At 43.9% G+C, this 23318-nt stretch overlaps 1 protein-coding gene across 1 annotated transcript in view; it reads left to right on the top strand.

Annotated features, from left to right (window-relative positions):
• Positions 1–23318, top strand: part of LOC139264685 (regulator of G-protein signaling 22-like) — a 425112-nt gene that overhangs the window by 418 nt on the left and 401376 nt on the right. The window contains exon 2 of the mRNA XM_070881635.1: positions 19562–19771. Within this exon, the coding sequence (XP_070737736.1) occupies positions 19562–19771 (210 nt within the window). The remainder of the gene's footprint in view (positions 1–19561; positions 19772–23318) is intronic.

The raw sequence follows: 23318 nt of genomic DNA, 5'->3' as shown, positions 1-23318 counted from the left end.
GGGGTAGTTTTGGTTTGACACTACACAGTATAAATCCAGTGCAGTATCAAACCTAGTATGCAAAGTGAACATTTCATAAACCTACCTGAACTTAATGTAGAAAGCAGAGATTTTCCGCAACCTGCTCCATAAACAATTAAAGTTCAAACTTTTGGGAGATGTATTTAGACATACGCAGAGCTCTCTCCAAAACGGGAAGGTCAGCGTTCTAGTTGAAAGAAGCCAAACAATGGGCCAAAATTCCAGCCTCGCCGGGTCCATACGAAGTGCGCACGGATCCGGCAAGGCCTCTCAAAAGTAGGTTTTTATGTGCTGAAAACCGACTTTTCCGATCTGTCAAGATTTCTAAAGACAGATCCTCTGCATCCGTGGGAGAAGGACATCCATGTGGGAGAGGTTGGACTATTTGCCCAACTCGTGTCCAGCAAATGTCCTTCAAATTTTTATGCCTGGTAGAAGCAGGCATATAGCCTACTTTTACCAGCGTAACACTTTTAAAACATATAAAAATTTAATTTAAATACTTATTTTTATATTTAAAACCCTGTCCATTAAGGTAAGTTTATTTTTAACCCTATTAAAACATTTTTTTAAATTCACCTAAATATATATTTTTTTCTAAAACATTTAATTACATTTAATTTCAATTAATTTTAAATATATGAAGTGTTTTATTTATTTATTATGCTGTGTTTCGGTGTTTTAGGGGATTATTCTCAATGATAGTAATTGGAGCCCGTACAAACGGAGTTCCCATTTTTATCAATGAGAATACTGCATAGTGATTGGTGGCCCAGGCCCACGTGACGCCAGCATGTATGTACGTACCTGAAAGACATCTTCCCACACGCTGCGCAGCGAATCTAGGCAATCCTCTTGACCGATTGCACCCATCTGGAAGAAAAGGGCCTCCGCGGGCGGAGAGTTGAGCTATTTGTCCAACTCCTTCCCAGTGAATGCCCTTGAAATTCTAACGATTGATAAAAGCAAGCGTAAGGCCTGCTTTTATCAGCACAAGACTTTTAAGGGACAGAAAAATAAAATATTTTCAATAATTTGAACATTTACAATCCGATTATAAATAAGGTAAATTTATTTTTAGACCCTTTAAAATATGTAAATCTGTTTTACAAAAAATGACATTTTGGTTTTAAATAATTAATTAAACTCCAATTTGATTAATTTTAAATGTGATTTTTTAATTAAAAAATGTTTTTTAAATGCATGTGTGTTTTGGGGAATCCCCATTCATACTTATGGTGAGTTCCATACAAACAAATGGGGATCCCTTACTTGGATTGGTTGGGCCTGCCCACGTGATCCCAGGGACGCATACGAAGCACTACACTTGAATATGTAGGCCTCTATGCAGGCCTTCGCGTAGATGCCCAGGATCAGAAGTCTCCACACCTCCGGGACCACCAGGTAAATTCGTAGAAATTTTTCAGGCCGGAGGAATCCGATGGCAATTTCTGGGCCAATATGATTAGGCAGAGTCAACATGGATTTATGAAAGGGAAATCATGTTTGACAAATCTCTTTTCTTTAGGGTTTTTGAGGTTGCAATTAGCAGGGTAAATAATGGAGAACCAGTAGTTTTTTTTATTATTACTCATTCATTCATGGAATGTGGGTATCGCTGGCAAGGCCAGCATTTATTGCCCACCCCTAATTGCTCTTGAGAAAGTGGTGTGAGCTGCCTTCTTGAACCACTGCAGTCCGTGTGGTGAAGGTACTCCCACAGTGTTATTAGGTAGGGAGTTCCAGGATTTTGACCCAGTTCAATGAAGTCAGGATGGTGTGTGACTTGGAGGGAAACTTGGATGTGATGGTGTTCCCATGCGCCTGCTGCCCTTGTCCTTCTAGGTGGTTGAGGTTATGGATTTGGGAAGTGCTTTTGAAGAAGCCTTTGCATGTTGTAGATGGTACACATTGCAGCCACAGTGCAGTAGTGGTGAATGTTTAAGGTATTGGAAATGGTGCCAATCAAGTGGGCTGCTTTGTCCTGGAATGTGTCGATCACCTTGAGTGTTGATGGATGGCTCAGAGACATGGACCATGTACAATTAGACAGCTCAAGTTGCTGGATAAATATCACCAACGATATCTCCGCAAAGATCCTAAAAATCCCCTGGGAGGATAGGCGCACCAACAACAGCGTCCTCATTCAGGCTAACATCCCCAGCATTGAAGCACTGACCACACTCGATCCGAGGGACTGCCTATGATGATGATGATGATGGAGCTTCACTCATCTAGACAATTGGAGAGTATTCCATCACACTCCTGTCTTGTGCCTTGTAGATGGTGAAAAAGTTTTGGGGAGTCAGGTGGTGAGTCACTTACCCAGCTTCTGACCTGCTCTTGTAGCCATAGTATTTAAGTGTCTGGTCCAGTTAAGTTTATAGTCAATGCTTTCGCCTCCGCCCCCCCGCTCCCCCCCCCACCCCCGGGATGTTAATGGTGGGGGAAATTAACGATAGTAATGTCATTGAATGTCAAGTGGGAGTGGTTAGACTTTCTCTTGTAGGATGATCATTGCCTGTGGCGTGAAATGTACTTGCCACTTATCAGCCCAAGCCTGAATGTCATCCAGGTCTTGCTGCATACGGGCATGGACTGCTTCATTATCTGAGGAGTTGTGAATGGAACTGAACACTGTGAAATCATCAGCGAACATCCCCACTTCTGACCTTATGATGGAGGGAAGGTCATTGACGAAGCAGCTGAAGATGGTTGGTCCACGTGTATTTGGATTTTCAAAAAGCATTTGATAAGAACATAAGAACTTAAGGAATAGGAATAGGAGTAGGCCATATGGCACCTCGAACCTGCTCCGCTATTTAATAAGATCATGGCTGATCTGATCATGGACTCAGCTCCACTTCCTTGCCCGCTCCCCATAACCCCTTATCGTTTAAGAAACTGTGGGCTAGACTTTCCACTTCACATCAGCCAGCTAAGGCCCATCTATCGCCCAAAACGGACCTTTATCACCCATTTCCAACAAAAAATGGAAACTAGGCCCAAAACATTGCTGGAAAAACAGGCACCCAGGTTTCGGCTCACTTCGCCGAAATGATCGCCGAACTGATCGCCGACACAAGGCCCATCCCAACTTTCGGCACATAACCGGCATTTCGCTGGGCTGATGGAAGGCCGAAAACATTGCTGAGAAATAGTTGCTTTTCCTGGGCTTTACAGAAAGAAATCGGCACTACGGACATCATTTTGAAGATCGGAGGAAGGGTGGAGGCAACAGAAAAAAATAAGCTAAATAGTTGTGAGTTATTTAGAGAGTTATTTATAGATCGATCAACTCAGAATATTATATTATGGTATATATATATTGATAGTATGTATTGTATAGGCATTTTTTTGGTGAAAAGTGCTTTTATAGATTGTGAAAATAATTATTGATATTGTTGGGGCCTATTAGATTGACTGGTATACAGTGTAGAGAGAGTAAAGAGTAGAGAGATTGATTTAATTTTGGGGCCTATGTTTTCTCTGCCATTACTTGTAACTGCTCACACGATGGTTACTGAAGGGATCAATCGAAGAGGTGGCAGAGTAATGCGTAGACAGAGACGGAGACAGAAGAGGCGAGCGTACAGCAGCGAAGGTACTTGGAAAAGCAATCTTACCTCAACTTGTCTAAAAACCCGTGTCTTAGGAGGTTGCGATTCCAGAAGGAAGTCATCGATGAGATTTGCCAACTCGTCAAGGATGATCTGCAGCCTTCCAGCACCATCAGAACCACACTGTCCATTGAGGTGAAGGTTACTGCTGTTCTAGCCTTCTATGCATTAGGATCTTTTCAGGCTTCAACTGGTGACATCTGCCATATCTCTCAGCACGCCATGCACTGCTGCATTCGGTAGGTGACTGAAGCCCTTTACACTCGCAGGATGGACTTCATAAGCTTCCCAATGACCAGAGAGGCACAGACCGAGAGGGCTTTGTGTTTCTACAGAATATCAGACTTCCCCAAGGTACAGGGAGCAATAGACTGCACGCACATTGCCCTGAAAGTCCCCTTAAAGAATGCGGAGCTGTTTCATAACAGAAAGGGGTTCCACTCCTTAAATGTGCAGCGTGTTGTCGACCACAACCAAATAATCATGACAGTAAATGTTACATTTCCTGGCAGCATCCATGATGGTCACATCCTACATGAGAGTGCTATCTCTGACCTGTTTGTCAATCAGCCAGAAGGTCATGGTTGGATGCTGGGGGATAAGGGATATGGACTTGCCGGTTGGCTGATGACCCCACTGCGTAATCCCATCACTGAAGCAGAGAAAAGTTACAATGAAAGCCACATAGCGACAGGCAATATCGTTGAAAAGACAATTGGAATCCTAAGGCAGCAATTCAGATGCATGGATCATTCTGGAGGCAGCCTACAGTACCACCCTGACCAGGTCGCTGAGTTCATTGTGGTGTGATGCATGCTGCATAACCTAGCTATAAGGAGAGGACAAGTAATGCCAGATCAGGCTGTAGATCCACCTCCAGAAGGAGGGGAGACGGAAGAGCCAGCCGGCGAGGATGAAGAGGAGGAAGTGGCGGAAGAGGAGGCAGGCAAGGACCTAGGGGAGGGCAATCAGCCTGACGATCTCGCACCCGTACCAGCAGCCCCCTCCCAAAGACCAGTACCCAGTGGCAGTTGCACGGCTGCTAAGCTGCTGTGTCAGCAACTCATTTATGATCGCTTTGCATGAACTTACATTGTGGATATTCACATTTGCATTTACAGTTACGGTTAATCAAAAGTTTCATTTGCGTAGGGTTTCATTTTTGCCTTGCCTGTACTGGCCTGGCATCTGCATTAATGCTTAGCTTAAGTAAAGTGAGGCTATAATAAAAGACTGAAGAAATAATGATGAACAGCTGTAAATATGTTATATGTTATGCTTAATGTAACTAATGTAACTAAGACAGAAGGCACAACAATTGTTGAACTCAATAAATTCTTTTTATTAACACAACGAATTATTTAAAAAAAATTTTAACAACACCCTCCCCCACTCTCCCCCAACCCCAAACAACCATGAACAAAATGCCAAACTTGTAAAAATATTAACAGTTTAACAAAGTAATTGAAAAACACTCCCCCCCCGCCCTTCCCTATCTGCGGCCACATTTCCCTCCAGGTCCTTTCCCACCCCGTGTTTTTACCCCATCCACCCATTTTGGTCTACACAGACCGACACAAACGTGGTGTGCTGCGTGGGATGGCAGGTCTTCCTGCCATGGTGGAGGTGATGGAGTGGATGCAGAAGCCTGAGGCTCCACTTCCGAGTCAGGAGGAACTGTGTCCTCCATACTCGCTTGAGTGCTAGGGGTCTCACTCCGAGCCAACACAACACCTTGGGGTGCAGCGCCGTGTCCAGCCAGCAACACATGCCAAAGGACATTGGTTGCGGCGGTCTGTTCTTGAATCACCTCCAAGGTCTCCCATGCTATCTCCGTTTGCACGGAAGACCAGTTGGAGAAGTTCATGTTGAACTGGCTCCAGGTTGTTGAGAACTGGCTCAGTTCGTGGAGAACTGGCTCCAGCTCATGGAGAAACGAACCCCAGATAAGGTCGCGACCTATCGCGACCGTCTCCCTGCACAGGGATATCAAGCACTCCGTCTGCCCGTCTGAGGTAAGCGATTGCTCACCTCACTGACCCGACATCTGTGGGGTCGCCGTGTGCAAAATGTCACGCCTTGGCATCGCCAGCTGCACACTGCTTGGTCCCGGTGCCTCATCCCTATCAATAGAGATGACCGCAGATTCTTCCCCCCGCCCCCCCCACAACAATGGTCGATTCCTCATCCTCCTCCTACTCTTTGTCCTCCTCCTGGAGGTGAGGAAATCTTTCTTCCTCATCCTCCTCATGGAACTGTTCATCCTCTTCCTCTCCGAGGTGGTTGCTGCTGGTGGTGCAGGTAGGGTGGACGGCCGAAGTGACATTACCTTCTCAGGTTGACCTTAAAAACACGAATGACATTTTTAAATAACTTATTAGAACATTAACGGTGATCATTAATAGGAAACATTACATATCAATACTTTTCACTACCCCATATGCACAAGGTCTGCACCAGGGCTGCCATGACATCATTCGTACATCAAGAATACATCACAAGTATATTGCATATTGCATTATAATTACAGGACATTACATGCGTAACTAAGATAGATTTTTAAAAGGTATTTAATACTGTTTGACACATTGCACAGTTCATATTACTCATGAGACTCAAGGCTAGGTTCGGCCAGACCACGGCTCATGACCGAATGGCCATCATGTCCATCAGCGCGACCACAAGCTCCTCAATTTCTGTTAGAGGTTGGAGCTGAGCAGAGCCGCCCCCCGTCCTCCCCTGCTGAGAACGGTTGATAGATATCTTCTTCTGCAAATGAGAAGAGAGCATGGCATGGCATAAGCTAAAGGACTTGGTAATAAACATTTAAGACTGACAGACTTAAATTCAATGCAAGAGATGCAATGTTCGATTAAAAATTTGGGGCTAGATTTTCCACTTCACATTGCCTATCTATGGCCCATCTATGGCCCAAAACTAACCTCTATCACCCATTTTGAGCAAAAAGTGGAAACTAGACCCAAAATATCGCCCGAAAAACAGGTGGCTAAGTTTCCACTTTAATCGCCGAGAAGGTCGCCGAAATTATAGCTCACACAAGGCACATCCCAAGTTTCAGCACCTAGCATGCACTTCGCTGGGCCAATGTAAGGCCCAAAAAAGTGCTGAGAAATAATTGCTTTTTCTGGCCTAAGAGAAGGAAAATGGGCACTACGGACACTATTTTGACTTCAGAGGAAGGGTGGAGCATTAGTTGTGAGTTATTTAGAGATTTAGTTGTACTCAGAATATTGGGACAGGGTATATAAATACGTATTATTACGTTATTTTTGGTAAATATTGAATTCATTAAATAGCTTTTACATAGTGAAGTTGTTACTAAAGTACTTGCATATTAAAAGAATAAACAAATATGGATTAACAACTGTATAGTTGATAACTAATGTAACTAATAGAGAGAAGACACACACAATTTATTGAATCAAAGATAATTTGTTTTATTTTAACAAATATGAGAAAAAAATTGATAATTTATCCCTCCAAACCCCTCCTCCCACCCCCCACACCAACCCACCCCTTCCCTCAAACAATTAACAATGAACAATTAACAAATAACAACTAACAAAACAAGAACAAGAACAATTGAACAAGTGAACAAGTTAAAAGTTATCAAAAATTTGTGAAAAAACTTCCCCCTCCCTACCTGCGACCACGTTTCTCTCCAGGTCCAGCCTCACCCCGTGTTCGTACCCCACCCGCCCGTTTTTGTCTACGCAGACCGACACCAAGACGTCGTGCAGATTGGGACGGCAAGATTTCCTGCCGTGGTGGAGGTGACGAAGCGGAAGTCTGAAGCTCCACTTCCGAGTCAGGAGGAACTGTGTCCTCCGTACTCGCTTGCGTGCTCAGGGTCTCGCTGCGAGCAGACACGACACCTTGGGGTGCAGCGCCGTGTCCAGCCATTGGCTGTCTGTTGCCGAATGGCCTCCAATGTCTCCCTTGCAGTCTGTGCTTGCTCGGAAGACCAATTGGAGAAGTTTGTGCAGAACTCACTCCAGGATGCTGTAAACTGGCTCCAGTTCACGGAGAACTGGCTCCAGTTTGCAGAGAATCCCTCAAAACCCTGGATAAGGTCGTGACCAATCACGACCGTCTCCCTGCACAGAGATATTAAGTTCTCTGTCTGGCCCTCCATGGTAGGCGATTGCTCGCCACGCTGACCGGACCACCGTGGGGTCAGCGTTTGCAAAATGACGCGCCTTGGCATCGCCACCTGCACACCGCTTGGTCCCGGTGCCTCTTCCATCTCAATCGAGGTGGCCGCAGGTTGTTCTCCCCCCACAAAAAAAAATCTCCTCATCCTCCTGCTCCTCCTCCTCCTCCTCTTGCTCCGCCTCAAGTAAACTGACGGACTGCATTGTCACGTCCTCCTCCTCGTCAGTCTCTTCCTCCTGCGAGCTGTTGAAGGGGTCTATATTTGCAGATGTCTCCGCTACCTCGCATTGCTCAATGGACACTTGACCTTAGAAAGATGAATGAAATTTCTAAACAATTCACAACAATTCATATCAATATATATCAATATTTCAATATCAATATCAATATTTCAATATTTCAATATTTCAATAACCCAAAACATTGCAAAACTTTTCAAAACCCCATATGTACAAGGGTTCATCAGGGTTAACATGGCCTCATTCGTAGATCAAGACTACATCGAAATTATTGAATTATAATTGCATCACGTGAAATGCGTAACTACGATATTTTTCGTATGCATTTAGTAATGTTTGACACATTGCACATTTCTCATTACTCACGAGACTGACGCGTGGGCTCAGCCATGCCACGGGTCGTGACCAAACGGCTTTCAGGCCACACCAAGACCACCGCAAACTCCTCGTATCGATTAAGAATGTGCACCGTCGCGGAGCCGCCACCCGTCCTCCTTTGCTCCGCGCGGTTGATACTTATCTTTTTCTGTAAATGATAATTTAACATTGCACGGCATAAGCTAATGTACTTGACAATAAACAGTGAAGACTGACAGATTTAAATGTTCAATTATTACATAACATTGTAGTGCATATGAATAATTTTTAATATTCTAATTACAATTTATAAACAGCAAGTAAATAATACATATGTAAGATTTTAAATATGACTTTTAAATACATTTTAAATCTTAAAATGCAACTTAGTCTGGTAGCTGCATATGAATAATTTTTAATACTATAAATTCAACTTACTATTAGGGTGAATAAATTTAATTTTTAATTTAATGTTATTTTAAAATTAATGTAATTACTTTACATTATAAATAAATTACATTGAGGATTTTATTTGCAATTTATAAACATCAAGTAAATAATACATAACTAATTTATAAACATCAAGTAAATAATACATATGTGTGATTTTAAATATGACTTTTAAATATGTTTTAAATATAGAATATATAATCCAACTTACTCTAGCAGCTGCTAGCAGGCTGTTCCATCTCTTGCGGCACTGGTCAGCCGTCCACACCTCATTCGATGCCGATGTAATGACATCAGTAATCTCCAGCCAAATTCGCCTATGTGCACGGGGTGGAGGTTTCCCATGCCCACCCCGTGTCAAGTCCTCCCACCTCATTGAGACCACATTTACAAGCGCCTTCTTGGCTTCCTCACTGAAAGTTTTTGCCTTTTGCCTCTCCATCTCTCTTTGCTTTTGCGCTTGCATTGATGATATATAAAAGATAACAGATAGCTAATAGAAAATAGATAACAGCTACTATACTAGCTATTACTAGCTATCACTTCAATCAAATTTATTAATTTGACAAATAGATTTGTCAAAGTTTCAAAGATTTCTTCCTCACTGCTTCTCTCCTTCTCTCCTTCTCTCTCCTCTCTCTCCCACTCTCTCCGACCCTCCGTGTTTCTGAGCATGTGCGATGACCCATGAACTCCCAAATGCGGCAAAAAAAATTAACCCAAAAAAAAACATCCCACACATGCGCACAATTGCGTTGCTAGGGAAGCTTTTTTTTTTACTTCCGTTTGACTTCTGATTTTTTGGGGCGATCGTTAGATCGCCGAAAAATCAGATCGCCCATTTGACATCACCAAGGTAAGGCCGAGTGGAAAATCGCAAAAAAAAAATGGGCCTTGTGCCACCGATCAGCACGGGCGAGACATCCTACATCGTTGGAACAAGGATCATTTTTTTGGGCCTTAGCCACCTAGTGGAAAGTCTAGCCCATATGTATGGAAAGGCTGAAGCACGAAGGGCCACCTCCAGTGAATGTGTAAAAGAAATATGACTCACTGTGTTGATGAAGAGTCATGATGGCCATGAATCCAGCGCGGATTATGAAGTGATAATCAGAGAGGCAGCTCAGCCCCACGATGAGTTATATAGCACGTTTACCTGCATCGCCGAATGTTCTCCATTGAGGATGGAAGTCGAGATAAATGGCGTTCCAGTCTTCATGGAAGTGGACATGGGGGCGAGCCAGTCAGTAATGAATCAAGAAGCCTTTGAAAGGCTATGGGACAATCAGGCTGAATGACCCAAGTTGGTCCCGGTTCAGGCAAAGCTGCGCACCTACACCAATTAACTTATCCCAGTCATTGGTAGTGCGAATGTAAAGGTACTCCATGACGGCGTGGTGCACAAGTTACCTCTGTGGATTGTTGCAGGCGATGGGCCAACCCGACTCGGAAGAAGGTGGATGGAGAAGATCCATTGGAGCTGGGAAGATTTCATCCCTCCAGCGATCGACGTCCCCCGCGCTCAGAGGCAAAGCAAATCCCCACCTGAGGTTGGATCCGGCACCAGAGAGCAGGCCAGCACAGCACCCGAGGCACAGACCACTCAGCACGACTGCGTGGAGATGATCCAGCTGAGACGACCCAAAGGCACCTTCCAGGCTCCAGTGGCAGGACTCCGGAGGAAGAAAATCGGACCCAGAGGTGACTCCCCAGCTTCAGTGGCGGAACCCGGGGAGAAGAGGATCACAGCAGTCGACATCGTGGATGGAAGAACGATGGCGCCCAAACCACGAGGTGAAGCGCTGAAGAAAAAGATGGCGGCGGCCAGACCACGAGGTGCAGCGCTGATGGAGCAACACGTGGCACCAAGCGAAGAAGAGGATTGGGGTAAAGATAGCAAGGCTCTCTTAAAGGAGGCCTGCAATTCACCACACTTAAAGGGACAGTTCCACACTCTCAATCAATGTAATAACAATTGTGAGTTAGATGTAAAATGTGTAATTGATGATCAGAGTTGTGTACATACAATAAGCAAGGAAAAGTTGCGCAATTGCATTCGGAGCTACAAGTTATTCACAATAAGTAATGAAATATTGTGCGATGTAGGATTTCAACTGCACTCAGACAATGCAGCGGGCAAACACCCATCGTGAGCACACAGGTCCAGCGGGCTACCCAACGCTGTAGCCTGCGTCCCTGGGACCAGAGTGATTCACTACAGAGTGTGGCCACAAGCAGCTAATATAGACAAGCTGCAGAGCAAGCGATCTCAGGAGGGCAATGGTAACAGTCTCGATACCCTGCCTCCGATCGGCTCCAGCTCTCAGGCACCCGATGGCACCAACCGCCACGAGGCTGAAAGAGCAAACTACGCTAAGGCACAGCCCCCAGACCTTATCACCACCAAGGCTACACCCAGGAAAGATGGATTACCCACAACGGTTCTCCCAAACCAAATAACGCCCAGGCAAGCGAGTCAGCAGTTCCCTGTGCACTGCCAGACGACTGCTCCTCAGGAAGCAGCAGCGACCCGGGGTGCAAGGAGAGGTCAGGGAGGTCACAGGCATCTGTAAACCTGCCTGATGCTAGAAGGAATGGCAAAAGCCCTGAGAGCAGGCAACTTGAGCCAATTCCCACTGATTCCCACTGCCAGCACTGGGTACCGCACCGCCACCAGACTACCTGGACACCATCCAGCAGTTCTGGCACTAGTTCATCCTCATGCAGCGGTGCTGACCTCAGCACTGACTCCAAGTATATTCCAAGTATGTAGCTTACTATTCAAATGTACTTACCTCACCATGGTACCATGAATGCAAAACAGTAAATGCAAATTTTTGGGGGGACTTGAATGTGTATGAAGTAATGAGCCAACGGCATAATCTATATGTGGGGGGGAGAGAATGGAGTGGTCATGGACTCATAAACAGAAACCACCAGCAATTCTACTGCCAACAAAACACCACCTACTCATTCAAGATGGAAACGACCCTCCAAGGGTCAACCAGATAGAGCTAAGCCCAGAGCACAGTTAATGCAAAGACGATTTGCACAAAAGACTTGGGGGAGAATGATGTTATGTATCCTACATGGTTACTGCTTGTACTATTACAAGGTATGCCACCTGAGGGCACTGCAGTGGGAGACTTGTAGGTTACCTGTACAGGTGTGCCAGGCCTAGTATAAAAGACAGGCCATCATATGCGATCCTCACTCTGGAGTTACATTAAATGGACTAAGGTCATTACAGTTCAAGCACAACACATTGTCTCGTGGAGTCATTATTAGAGCATCTGAATACATAACAGTAATTGATTGGCTGGTTCATTGGTGAGTAGTTTTTCTTTTTTTCTTTATCTTTTTTATTTTTCTTATCAGTAAGAAACCTTTGGCATTGTTGCCAAGTTAAGAAAATTTAAGGGTTAAATCATAGCAGGAGAGCCCAGGCCCATGTCATGCTCCTCCTGTGCTATGTGGGAAATCAGGGACGCTTCCAGTGTCCCTGACTAGTATGTGTGCGGGAAATGTATCCAGCTGCAGCTCCTGACAGACCGCATTGCGGCACTGGAGCTGTGCATGGATTCACTCTGGAGCATCCGCGACGTTGAGAATGTCGTGAATAGCACGTTTAGTGAGTTGGTCACACCGCAAGTAAAGGTTACACTGCCAGATAGGGAATGGCTGACCATCAGAGCAGGAGTAGGAAGGTAGTGCAGAAATACTGTTTTGGGTACTGCTGGGGGAAATGGCCCATCAGGGGAAGGCAACAGCAGCCAAGTTCAAGCCACCATGGGTGGCTCTGCTACACAGGAGGGCAGGAAAAAGAGTGGGAGAGCTATAGTGGTTGCGGATTCTATTATAAGGGGAATAGATAGGCATTTCTGCGGCCGCAATCGAGACTCCAGGATGGTATGTTGCCTCACTGCTGCAAGGCTCAAGGATGCCTCGGAACGGCTGCAGGGCATTCTGGAGGGGGAGGGTGAACAGCCAATTGTTGTGGTGCATATAGGTACCAAGGATATAGGTAAAAAATGGGATGAGGTCCTACAAGCTGAATTTAGGGAGCTAGGAGTTAAATTAAAAAGTAAGACCTTAAAGGTAGTAATCTCAGGATTGCTAGCAGTGCCACGTGCTAGTCAGAGTAGAAATAGCAGGATAGTTAAGATGAATACGTGGCTTGAGGAATGGTTCAAGAGGGAGAGATTCAAATTCCTGGGACATTGGAACCAGTTCTGGGGGTGGTGGGACCAGTACAAACCGGACGGTCTGCACCTGGACAGGACCGGAACTGATGTCCGAGGGAGAGTGTTTGCTAGTGCTGTTGGGGAGGGTTTGAACTAATATGACAGGGGGATGGGAATCTATGCAAGGAGACAGAGGGAAGTAAAATGGGGGCAGAAGCAAAAGGTAGAAAGGAGATAAGGAAAAGTGGAGGGCAGAGAAATCAAAGGCAAAAATCAAAAAGGGCCAAAGTATAACATAATTCTAAAAGGACAAAGAGTGTTAAAAAACCAAGCCTGATGGCTCTGTGTCTCAAAGCGAGGAGCATTCGTAATAAGGTGGATGAATTAACTGCGCAGATAGCTGTTAACAGATATGATGTAATTGGGATTACAGAGACATGGCTTCAGGGTGACCAAGGCTGGGAACTCAACATCCAGGGGTATTCAATATTCAGGAAGGATAGACAGAAAAGAAAAGGAGGTGGGGTAGCATTGCTGGTTAAACAGGAGATTAATGCAATAGTAAAGAAGGACATTCGCTTGGATGATGTGGAATCTGTATGGGTAGAACTGTGGAACACCAAAGGGCAGAAAACGCTAGCGGGAGTTGTGTACAGACCACCAAACAGTAGTAGTGAGGTTTGGGATGGCATCAAACAGGAAATTAGGAATGCGTGCAATAAGGGTATGGCAGTTATCATGGGTGACTTCAATCTACATATAGATTGGGCTAACCAAACTGGTAGCAATACGGTGGAGGATGATTTCCTGGAGTGTATAAGGGATGGTTTTCTAGACCAATATGTTGAGGAACCAATTAGAAAGCTGGCCATTCTAGACTAAGTGTTGTGTAATGAGAGAGGATTAATTAGCAATCTTGTTGTACGAGGCCCCTTGGGGAAGAGTGATCATAATATGGTAGAATTCTTCATTCAGATGGAGAGTGACACAGTTAATTCAGAGACTAGGGTCCTGAACTTAAAGAAAGGTAACTTCGATGGTATGAGATGTGAATTGGCTAGGATAGACTGGCGAATGATACTTAAAGGGTTGACGGTGGATAGGCAATGGCAGACATTTAAAGATCACATGGATGAACTTCAACAATTGTATATCCCTGTCTGGCGTAAAAATAAAACGTGGAAGGTGGCTCAACCGTGGCTAACAAGGGAAATTAGGGATAGTGTTAAATCCAAGGAAGAGGCATATAAATTGACCAGAAAAAGCAGCAAACCTGAGGACTGGGAGAAATTTAGAATTCAGCAGAGGAGGACAAAGGTTTAATTAGGAGGGGGAAAATACAAGATGAGAGTAAGCTTGCAGGGAACATTAAAAACTGACTGCAAAAGCTTCTATAGATATGTGAAGAGCAAAAGATTAATGAAGACAAATATAGGTCCCTTGCAGTCAGAATCAGGTGCATTTATAATGGTGAACAAAGAAATGGCAGACCAATTAAACAAATACTTTGGTTCTGTCTTCACGAAGGAAGACACAAATAACCTTCCGGAAATACTAGGGGACTAAGGGTATAGCGAGAAGGAGGAACTGAAGGAAATCCTTATTAATCAGGAAATTGTATCAGGGAAATTGATGGAATTGAAGGCCAATAAATCCCCAGAGCCTGATAGGCTGCATCCCAGAGTACTTAAGGAAGTGGCCCTAGCATTGGTGGTCATTTTCCAGCATTCTATAGAATCTGGATCAGTTCCTATGGATTGGAGGGTAGCTAATGCAACCCCACTTTTTAAAAAAGGAGGAAGAGAGAAAAGTTAGCCTAACATCGGTAGTGGGGAAAATGTTGGAATCAATTATTAAAGATGTAATAGCAATGCATTTGGAAAGCAGTGACAGGATTGGTCCACGACAGCATGGATTTATGAAAGGGAAATCATGCTTGACAAATCTAGAATTTTTTGAGGATGTAACTAGCAGAGTGGACAAGGGAGAACCAGTGGTTGTGGTGTATTTGGACTTTCAAAAGGCTTTTGACAAGTTCCCACACAAGAGATTAGTGTGCAAAATTAAAGCACATGGTATTGGGGGTAATGTATTGACATGGATAGAGAACTGGTTGGCAGACAGGAAGCAAAGAGTAGGAATAAACGAGTCTTTTTCAGAATGGCAGGCAGTGACTAGTGGGGTACCGCAAGGTTCAGTGCTGGGATCCCAGCTATTTACAATATACATTAATGATTTAGACAAAGGGATTGAATGTAATATCTCCAAGTTTGCAGATGACACTAAGCTGGGTGGCAGTGTGAGCTGTGAGGAGGATGCTAAGAGGCTGCAGGGTGACTTGGACAGGTTATGTGAATGGGCAAATGCATGGCAGATGCAGTATAATGTAGATAAATGTGAGGTTATCCACTTTGGTGGCAAAAACAGGAAGGCAGAATATTATATGAAGATTAGGAAAAGGGGAGGTGCAATAAGACCTGGTTGTCATGGTACATCAGTCATTGAAGGTAGGCATGCAGGTACAACAGGCGGTGAAGAAGGCAAATGGCATGTTGGCCTTCATAGCGAGAAGATTTGAGTATAGGAGCAGGAGGTCTTACTGCAGTTGTACAGGGCCTTGGTGAGGCCACACCTTGAATATTGTGTACAGTTTTGGTCTCCTAATCTGAGGAAGAACATTCTTGCTATTGAGGGAGTGCAGCAAAGCTTCACCAGACTGATTCCCGGGATGGCAGGACTGACATATGAAGAAAGACTGGATCGACTAGCCTTAAATTCACTGGAATTTAGAAGAATGAGAGGGGATCTCATAGAAATATATAAACTTCTGATGGGACTGGACAGGTTAGATGCAGGAAGAATGTTCCCGATGTTGGGGAAGTCCAGAACCAGGGATCACAGTCTAAGGATAAGGGGTAAGCCATTTAGGACCGAGATGAGGAGAAACTTCTTCACTCAAAGAATTGTGAAGCTGTGGAATTCTCTACCACAGAAAGTTGTTGATGCCAGGTCATTAGATATATTCAAAAGGGAGTTAGATGTGGCCCTTATGGCTAAAGGGATCAAGGGGTATGGAGAGAAAACAGGAATGGGGTACTGAAGTTGCATGATCAGCCATGATCATATTGAATGGTGGTGCAGGCTCGAAGGGCCGAATGGCCCACTCCTGCACCTATTTTCTATATTTCTATGTTTCTATGTTTAAGTTTTTGTCTGTCGTCATGCATGCCTGGGCAATCGTGATGGCCTTGCTCAAATCCAGCGTCTCCGCCGCCTGTAGCTTACGTAGGATCACCTCGTGGTTGATGCCGATTACAAAGAAGTCCCGCAGTATTTCTCCCAATCCGTCTTTGAACTTACGCGATCCAGCTCGACGTCTTAGGTCGGCAACGAATTCCGACACATCCTGGCCCTTAGAACGAACGTGCGTGTAGAATCGATATCGTGAGATGATGATGCCTTCTTCTGGTTTGAGATGGTCACATACCAGAGCACACACTTCCTCATAGTCCTTGTCCATTGGACTTGCAAGCGAGAGAAGATTCTTTATGAGTCCATAGATTTTCTGACCGCAAACCGTGAGGAAGACTGCCCTGCGTCTAACCCCATCAGTGGGTTCCTCCATTTTGTTGGCCATGAAATACTGGTCCAGGCGAGTTACAAAATCTGCTCAGTTATCTCCCTCCACGAATCTCCCAAGAATTCCAATTGTGCTCATTTTTGCATACGAAGGTTCTTAAGTTACCTCGTCGCCAAATGTTATGTATGTAATAACTCGATAGACTGAATATTGTAAACTAACACAGGTACAAACCTAGCTCTGCTTTCTTAGGGCCCAAAGTGATTGCATTACATGATGGCTTGCCTTTTATACCTGGATGACACACACATGCGTACAGCCCAATGACCTCCGACAGTGGCGCCACCTGGTGGCTAGTAAACCCAAGCACACATACATGACAGTAAGGACAAGACACTTCCTAGTGTAATATACAGATCAGACTTTATTGATATCATCATAGGCAGTCCCTCGAACGAGGATGACTTGCTTCCACGAGTTCACAGGTGTTTCGATGAAGGACCCGATGTTCCAGTCCTAAACTCCAATTGAGTGGGTGGAAGATGCCTGTCCGTGAATTTTTTTAACATGTGGTGACCGTTGCACACCAGCCACCATACGGGCTTGTCAGAGCTAGGCCTTGGTTCAGTGGCAAGGATTAACCAAGACGACTGGAGACCTGCTCTGCTATACGGACCTCGTGCGTACACACATTGCAGTGTGTTGATTGTGTTTATTGATATACAGCACAGTGATTGGCCTAACTGTATACAGAGAGGCAGCTTTTCAGTTTCTGTATCTTTTGAGCTCTCCGAAGAAATGTTGAAAACGATGTTCCTTTATACAGTATATTTTGCCTACATCAAAGGCACATTTCATAGACAAGACTTCATGATACATCTTTTCCTAAATCCTTGGAAGACAGTCTATTCATGTAAACAGTTATACCTGTAGTTGTTTACTCCAAAGCTATTTCTCTGAAACAAGACTTCCTGATGTAACTGTTCCCAACCTCTTTGAAGAATAGTCTTTATCAATCTTTACCTTTCTATACTAAAGCTAATGGATGCCTTTACCTATGTTTATTACCTAATCCACTGCAGTTAAGCAACAACAACTTGTATTTATATAGCACTTTTAACGTAGTAAAACATCCCAAGGCACTTCACATGAGTGTCATGAGACAAAAAATTGACACCGAACCACGTAAGGAGAAATTAGGGCAGATGACCAAAAGCTTGGTCAAAGAGGTAGATTTTAGAGAGTGTCTTAAAAAAGGAGAGATAGCGAGTCGGAGAGGTTTAGGGAGGGAATTCCAGAGCTTAGGGCTTATGCAACAGAAGGCACGGCCACCAATGGCTGAGCGATTATAATCAGGGATGCTCAGGAAGGCAGAATTAGAGCAGTGCAGATATCCCTGGGTGGTTGCAGGGTTGGAGGAGATTATAGAGACAGGGAGGGGCGAGGCCATGGAGGGATTTGAAAACAAGGATGAGAATTTTAAAATCGAGGGTTTGCTTAATCCGGAGCCAATGTAGGTCAGCGAGCACAGGGGTGATGGGTGAATGGGATTTGGTGTGAGTTTGGACATGGGCAGCCAAGTTTTGGGTGACCTCTAGTTTATGTAGGGTAAAGCCTAGTCAAGTCTAGAGGTAACAAAGGTTTTAGCAGCTGATAGCTAAGGTGGGGCGATGTTACGGAAATGGAAATAGGCGGTCTTAGTTATGCCGCAGATATGTGGTCGGAAGCTCGTTTCAGGGTCAAAGATGACACCAAGGTTGCGAATGATGTGGTTCAGCCTCAGACAGATGTAAGGGTGAGAGATGGAGTCAGTGGCTAGGGAACGGAGTTTGTGGCAGGGACCAAAAACAATGGCTTCGGTCTTCCCAATATTTAATTGGAGAAAATTTCTGCTAATCCAGTACTGGATGCCAGACAAGCATTCTGACAATTTAGAGACCGTAGAGGGGTCGAGAGAAGTGGTGGTGAGTTAGAACTGGGTGTCATCAGCGTATACGTGCAAACTGATGCTGTGTTTTTGGATGATGTCACCAAGGGGCAGCATGTAGATGAGAAATAGGAGTGGGCCAAGGTTAGATTCTTGAGGGACATCAGAGTGGGAAGAGAAGCCTTTGCAGGTGATTTTCTGGCTACGATTAGATAGATAAGAATGGAACCAGGCAAGTAAAGTGCCACCCAACTGGACGATGGTGGAGAAGCTTTGGAGGAGGATGGAGTGTTCAACTGTGTCAAAAACTGCAGACAAGTTGAGAAGGACAAGGACAGTGTACTTTAATCATTCATGTCTGATGTCATTACTGTCATGTATTTCTTTACACAAGCACTTTTCATATCAGAAGACAAGCTATGCATTCCCAGCCAACCTTTTTATATTGGAAAGTCTATTTCTCCACGATACAAAGAAGTTCGACTGTTAATCCTTTACCTCTCCACGATGTCCAACACTTAACAGCTATAAAGTAGTCTTTGCCAAAGAAGCAGAAAAAGGAGTGAATGAATGTGCCCCAATCTTTGGAGATAGTGTCTGGTTGAATGTATTTCTAGCAGTTTCAACTATCTCGCCCAGTCAAACAGTCTTTTTTAACTGCTCCAATATTTTACTAACTTCACTTGCCTGGTTTCATTCTTATCTATCTAATCGTAGCCAGAGAATCACCTGCCATGGCTTCTCTTCCCATTCCTGCATTGTTATCTCTGGTGTCCCTCAAGAATCTAACCTAAGTAATAAACAAAAGTTTTCAAAGAAAATTTAAAAAACACTTTTTTTTTATACCCCAGTGATTTTTCACCTGGGTTGTTCGCAACAGTACCAAGGAGATTAATCTTTAATTTGTGAAGACTCCAGGGCAATCCTGGTGAGTTGGCAACCTATTTGGACGAAAATAATTGCTCTGTTTCTATGTATTAAGTACGCATTCACTTTTTATTTCACAGCGTTTTCCAAAGCCAATTTGGTTTAACAAGGAAATGGGGACATTTGAAATTGTTGACAATGCCAAGAAAAATCTGTTGAAGCAGTTAAAAAGTTTGGTGCATGCTCATACTCCTGTGAACCCCATCTACAATGTGACAATACAATATCCGAAACCTGAACAAAAAATCACTGCTCTGGATCTGAAATTGGAAACCAGCTTCACTGTACAAGTAGGTAGATCATTCACAGTGTCATTATGCCTCTGCCAGTGATAGTGTATTTAAGAATAATAAGAAAAATGTGAAATCTCAGTTAAAAACAGAAATTGCTGTAAATGTGCCACACTTTAAAGAGAAAGATAGTTGGATGTTACCCTTCATCAGAACCAGCAATCCGAATATAACATTAACCAAATATAACATTAACTGAATTTATATGTTGGAACTTTCAACTTCAGCAGAGGTAAAGTGGGCGATATCGTATCGGCCGCTTGTTATATGCACCGGCAGATTTCCCTTTCCATTGAATTCAATGGAAAGGAAAATTGGACGGGTTCTGTTAAACTTGTTTTGAATCTTGTTTATACCACACTTGGAGAACTGTGAACACTTCTGGTCTCCATATTATAAAAAGGACATAGAAGCACTGAAGAAGGTGCAAAAAAGATTTACAAGAATGGTACTAGAACTGAGAAGTTATACTTATCGGGAAAGAGTGAACAGGCTCGAAAAGAGAAAACTGAGGGGTGACCTGATGGAGGTCTTTAAGATTATGAAAGGGTTTGATAGGGTAGACATAGAGAAAATGTTTCCACTTGCAGGCGAGACCAGAACTAAGGGCCATAAATATGATGATCACTAGTAAATCCAATAGGGAATTCAGGAGAAACTTCTTTACCCAGAGAGTGGTGAGACTGTGGAACTCGTTACCACAAGGAGTAGCTGAGGCTAATAGTATAGATGCATTTAAGTGGACGTTAGATAAGCACATGAGGGAGAAAGTATTAAGGATATGTTAAAGAATTGTGGGAGGAGGGTTATGTGGAGCATGGATCTGTTGGGCCGAATGTGCTATAAATACTTTGTAATTTGTAATACTTTGTATAACAGGCGGCTGATTCAAAATCGTCCATTTTACAACCCCACCAAAGTTGAAGGTTCTGCCCATTGTGCCTAGAATGTTGTAAAACATCCAAAAGTGGTTCACAGTAGTGTAAATTAAAAAGGATAGTGAACCAAAGAAGAAGATATTAGGAAGGATGATTGAAAGTTTATTTAAAAAAACAAAGGTGGGTTTTAAGGAGGGTCTTTATGGAGGAGAGAGAGATGGAAAAGCAGATTGCCTTAGGGAGGGATTCTGGAACATGGTACCTAGGTGCCTGAAGGTACAGCTGCCAACGATGGGGTGAATTCACAACAGGCCAGAGTCGGTGGAACACAGAATTCAAAGGAGCTGTAGTGTTGGAGGAAGTTAAAGACAGTGAGCGGCATCACTATGAAGGGATTTAAACACAAAGATGAGAATTTTAAATTTGAGCATTGTATGCCAGCGAAAACAGGAACTTGCTATGTGACAGAGTTTTGGGAGCTAAAGTTTACAGAAGGTGGAAGATGGGAGACAGCCATGAGAGCATTGGAGGTGATACAGGCATGGATGAGGCTTTTAACGGTTGATGAGCTGAGGCTTCGGAAGAGACGGGTGAAGTAACATTGATTTAATAGAGATATTTAAGATTTTGAAGAGATTTTAAAGTGAACAGGGGAAGACTGTTTCCTCTAGTTAAAGTGTCAGTGATGAGGGGTCATCAATTATAAATTGGCACCAAGAGACTGAGGTGAGAGAGGGAAATTGTTGTTTTGCTGGAGCATTAAACACTTCTTACAAGTAGTGGTTGAGACAGAGATCACTACATCTCTTAAGGGAACATTAGATAAATATTTAAAGCAGAGTAAGATACGAGAGTATGTGGGAACAACAGATCATTAGGTTTGGATTGCTCCAGCAAACGATAGACCGAATAGTCTCCTTTTGTGCTCTCTTGTCTGGATTGAAGCCCAGAGCCGAGAGGCAAAATTATGTTTGGCTAATTAATTGCTTCATTCAATCTAGTAAGAATTTTTTTTAAAAGACTCCCAGTGAAAGAGACTTTAATTGTCATCGAGCTTCTGACGGGAAACTACTGGTTTCAGTTAGTTTTCCCCTTGCCCGCGACAGTATGAGGCGACAGCGATTTTAACTGCCGGGTCTCATTAACATGTCACTAGTCCACCTCGCACCTGGAATGGTGGGCTCCTCCTGGCCCACCATGGAAAGTAAAACATTTACCTCCTTAACTTCCCAATCCTCTTCACACTGGCTTTCACCTGGCAGGAAAAGCTGTGGTGACTTCCCCACTCAAGTCAAAGGTTAAATCACTGTAGGGGCCCGAAGACATCATTGGACCCCGATTAGCACATGCTTTGTGTGCGTGGCTAACCCAGTTGTCCAGAAAAGTCTGTTAAAATCTGAAACAGGGCGATCCTGGAGGCTTTCCAGCAAGTAACTGCAAGTAAAGGGCTAACCAAACTGGAAGCAATACGGTGGAGGAGGATTTCCTGGAGTGCACAAGGGATGGTTTTCTAGACCAATATGTCGAGGAATCAACTAGAGGGGAGGCCATCTTAGACTGGGTGTTGTGTAACGAGAGAGGATTAATTAGCAATCTCGTTGTGCGAGGCCCCTTGGGGAAGAGTGACCATAATATGGTGGAATTCTACATTAGGATGCAGAATGAAACAGTTAATTCAGAAACCATGGTCCAGAACTTAAAGAAGGATAACTTTGAGGGTATGAGGCGTGAATTGGCTAGGATAGATTGGCGAATGATACTTAAGGGGTTGACTGTGGATGGGCAATGGAAGACATTTAGAGACCGCATGGATGAACTACAACAATTGTGCATCCCTGTCTGGCGTAAAAATAAAAAAGGGAAGGTGGCTCAACTGTGGCTATCAAGGGAAATCAGGGATAGTATTAAAGCCAAGGAAGTGGCATACAAATTGGCCAGAAATAGCAGCGAACCTGGGGACTGGGAGAAATTTAGAACTCAGCAGAGGAGGACAAAGGGTTTGATTAGGGCAGGGAAAATAGAATACGAGAGGAAGCTTGTAGGGAACATTAAGACGGACTGCAAAAGCTTCTATAGATATGTAAAGAGAAAAAGGTTAGCAAAGACAAATGTAGGTCCCCTGCAGTCAGAATCAGGGGACATCATAATGGGGAACAAAGAAATGGCAGACCAATTGAACAAGTACTTTGGTTCGGTATTCACTAAGGAGGACACAAACAACCTTCCGGATATAAAAGGGGTCAGAGGGTCTAGTAAGAAGGAGGAACTGAGGGAAATCCTTATTAGTCAGGAAATTGTTTTGGGGAAATTGATGGGATTGAAGGCCGATAAATCCCTAGGGCCTGATGGTCTGCATCCCAGAGTACTTAAGGAGGTGGCCTTGGAAATAGCAGATGCATTGACAGTCATTTTGCAACATTCCATAGACTCTGGATCAGTTCCTATGGAGTGGAGGGTAGCCAATGTAACCCCACTTTTTAAAAAAGGAGGGAGAGAGAAAACAGGGAATTATAGACCGGTCAGCCTGACATCGGTAGTGGGTAAAATGATGGAATCAATTATTAAGGATGTCATAGCAGCGCATTTGGAAAGAGGTGACATGATAGGTCCAAGTCAGCATGGATTTGTGAAAGGGAAATTATGCTTGACAAATCTTCTGGAATTTTTTG

Source organism: Pristiophorus japonicus, chromosome 1 (assembly GCF_044704955.1).
Source record: "Pristiophorus japonicus isolate sPriJap1 chromosome 1, sPriJap1.hap1, whole genome shotgun sequence".
Taxonomy (NCBI): domain Eukaryota; kingdom Metazoa; phylum Chordata; class Chondrichthyes; family Pristiophoridae; genus Pristiophorus; species Pristiophorus japonicus.
The sequence above is the reverse complement of the archived record's forward strand: the minus strand, read 5'-3'. Positions and strand labels throughout refer to the sequence as shown.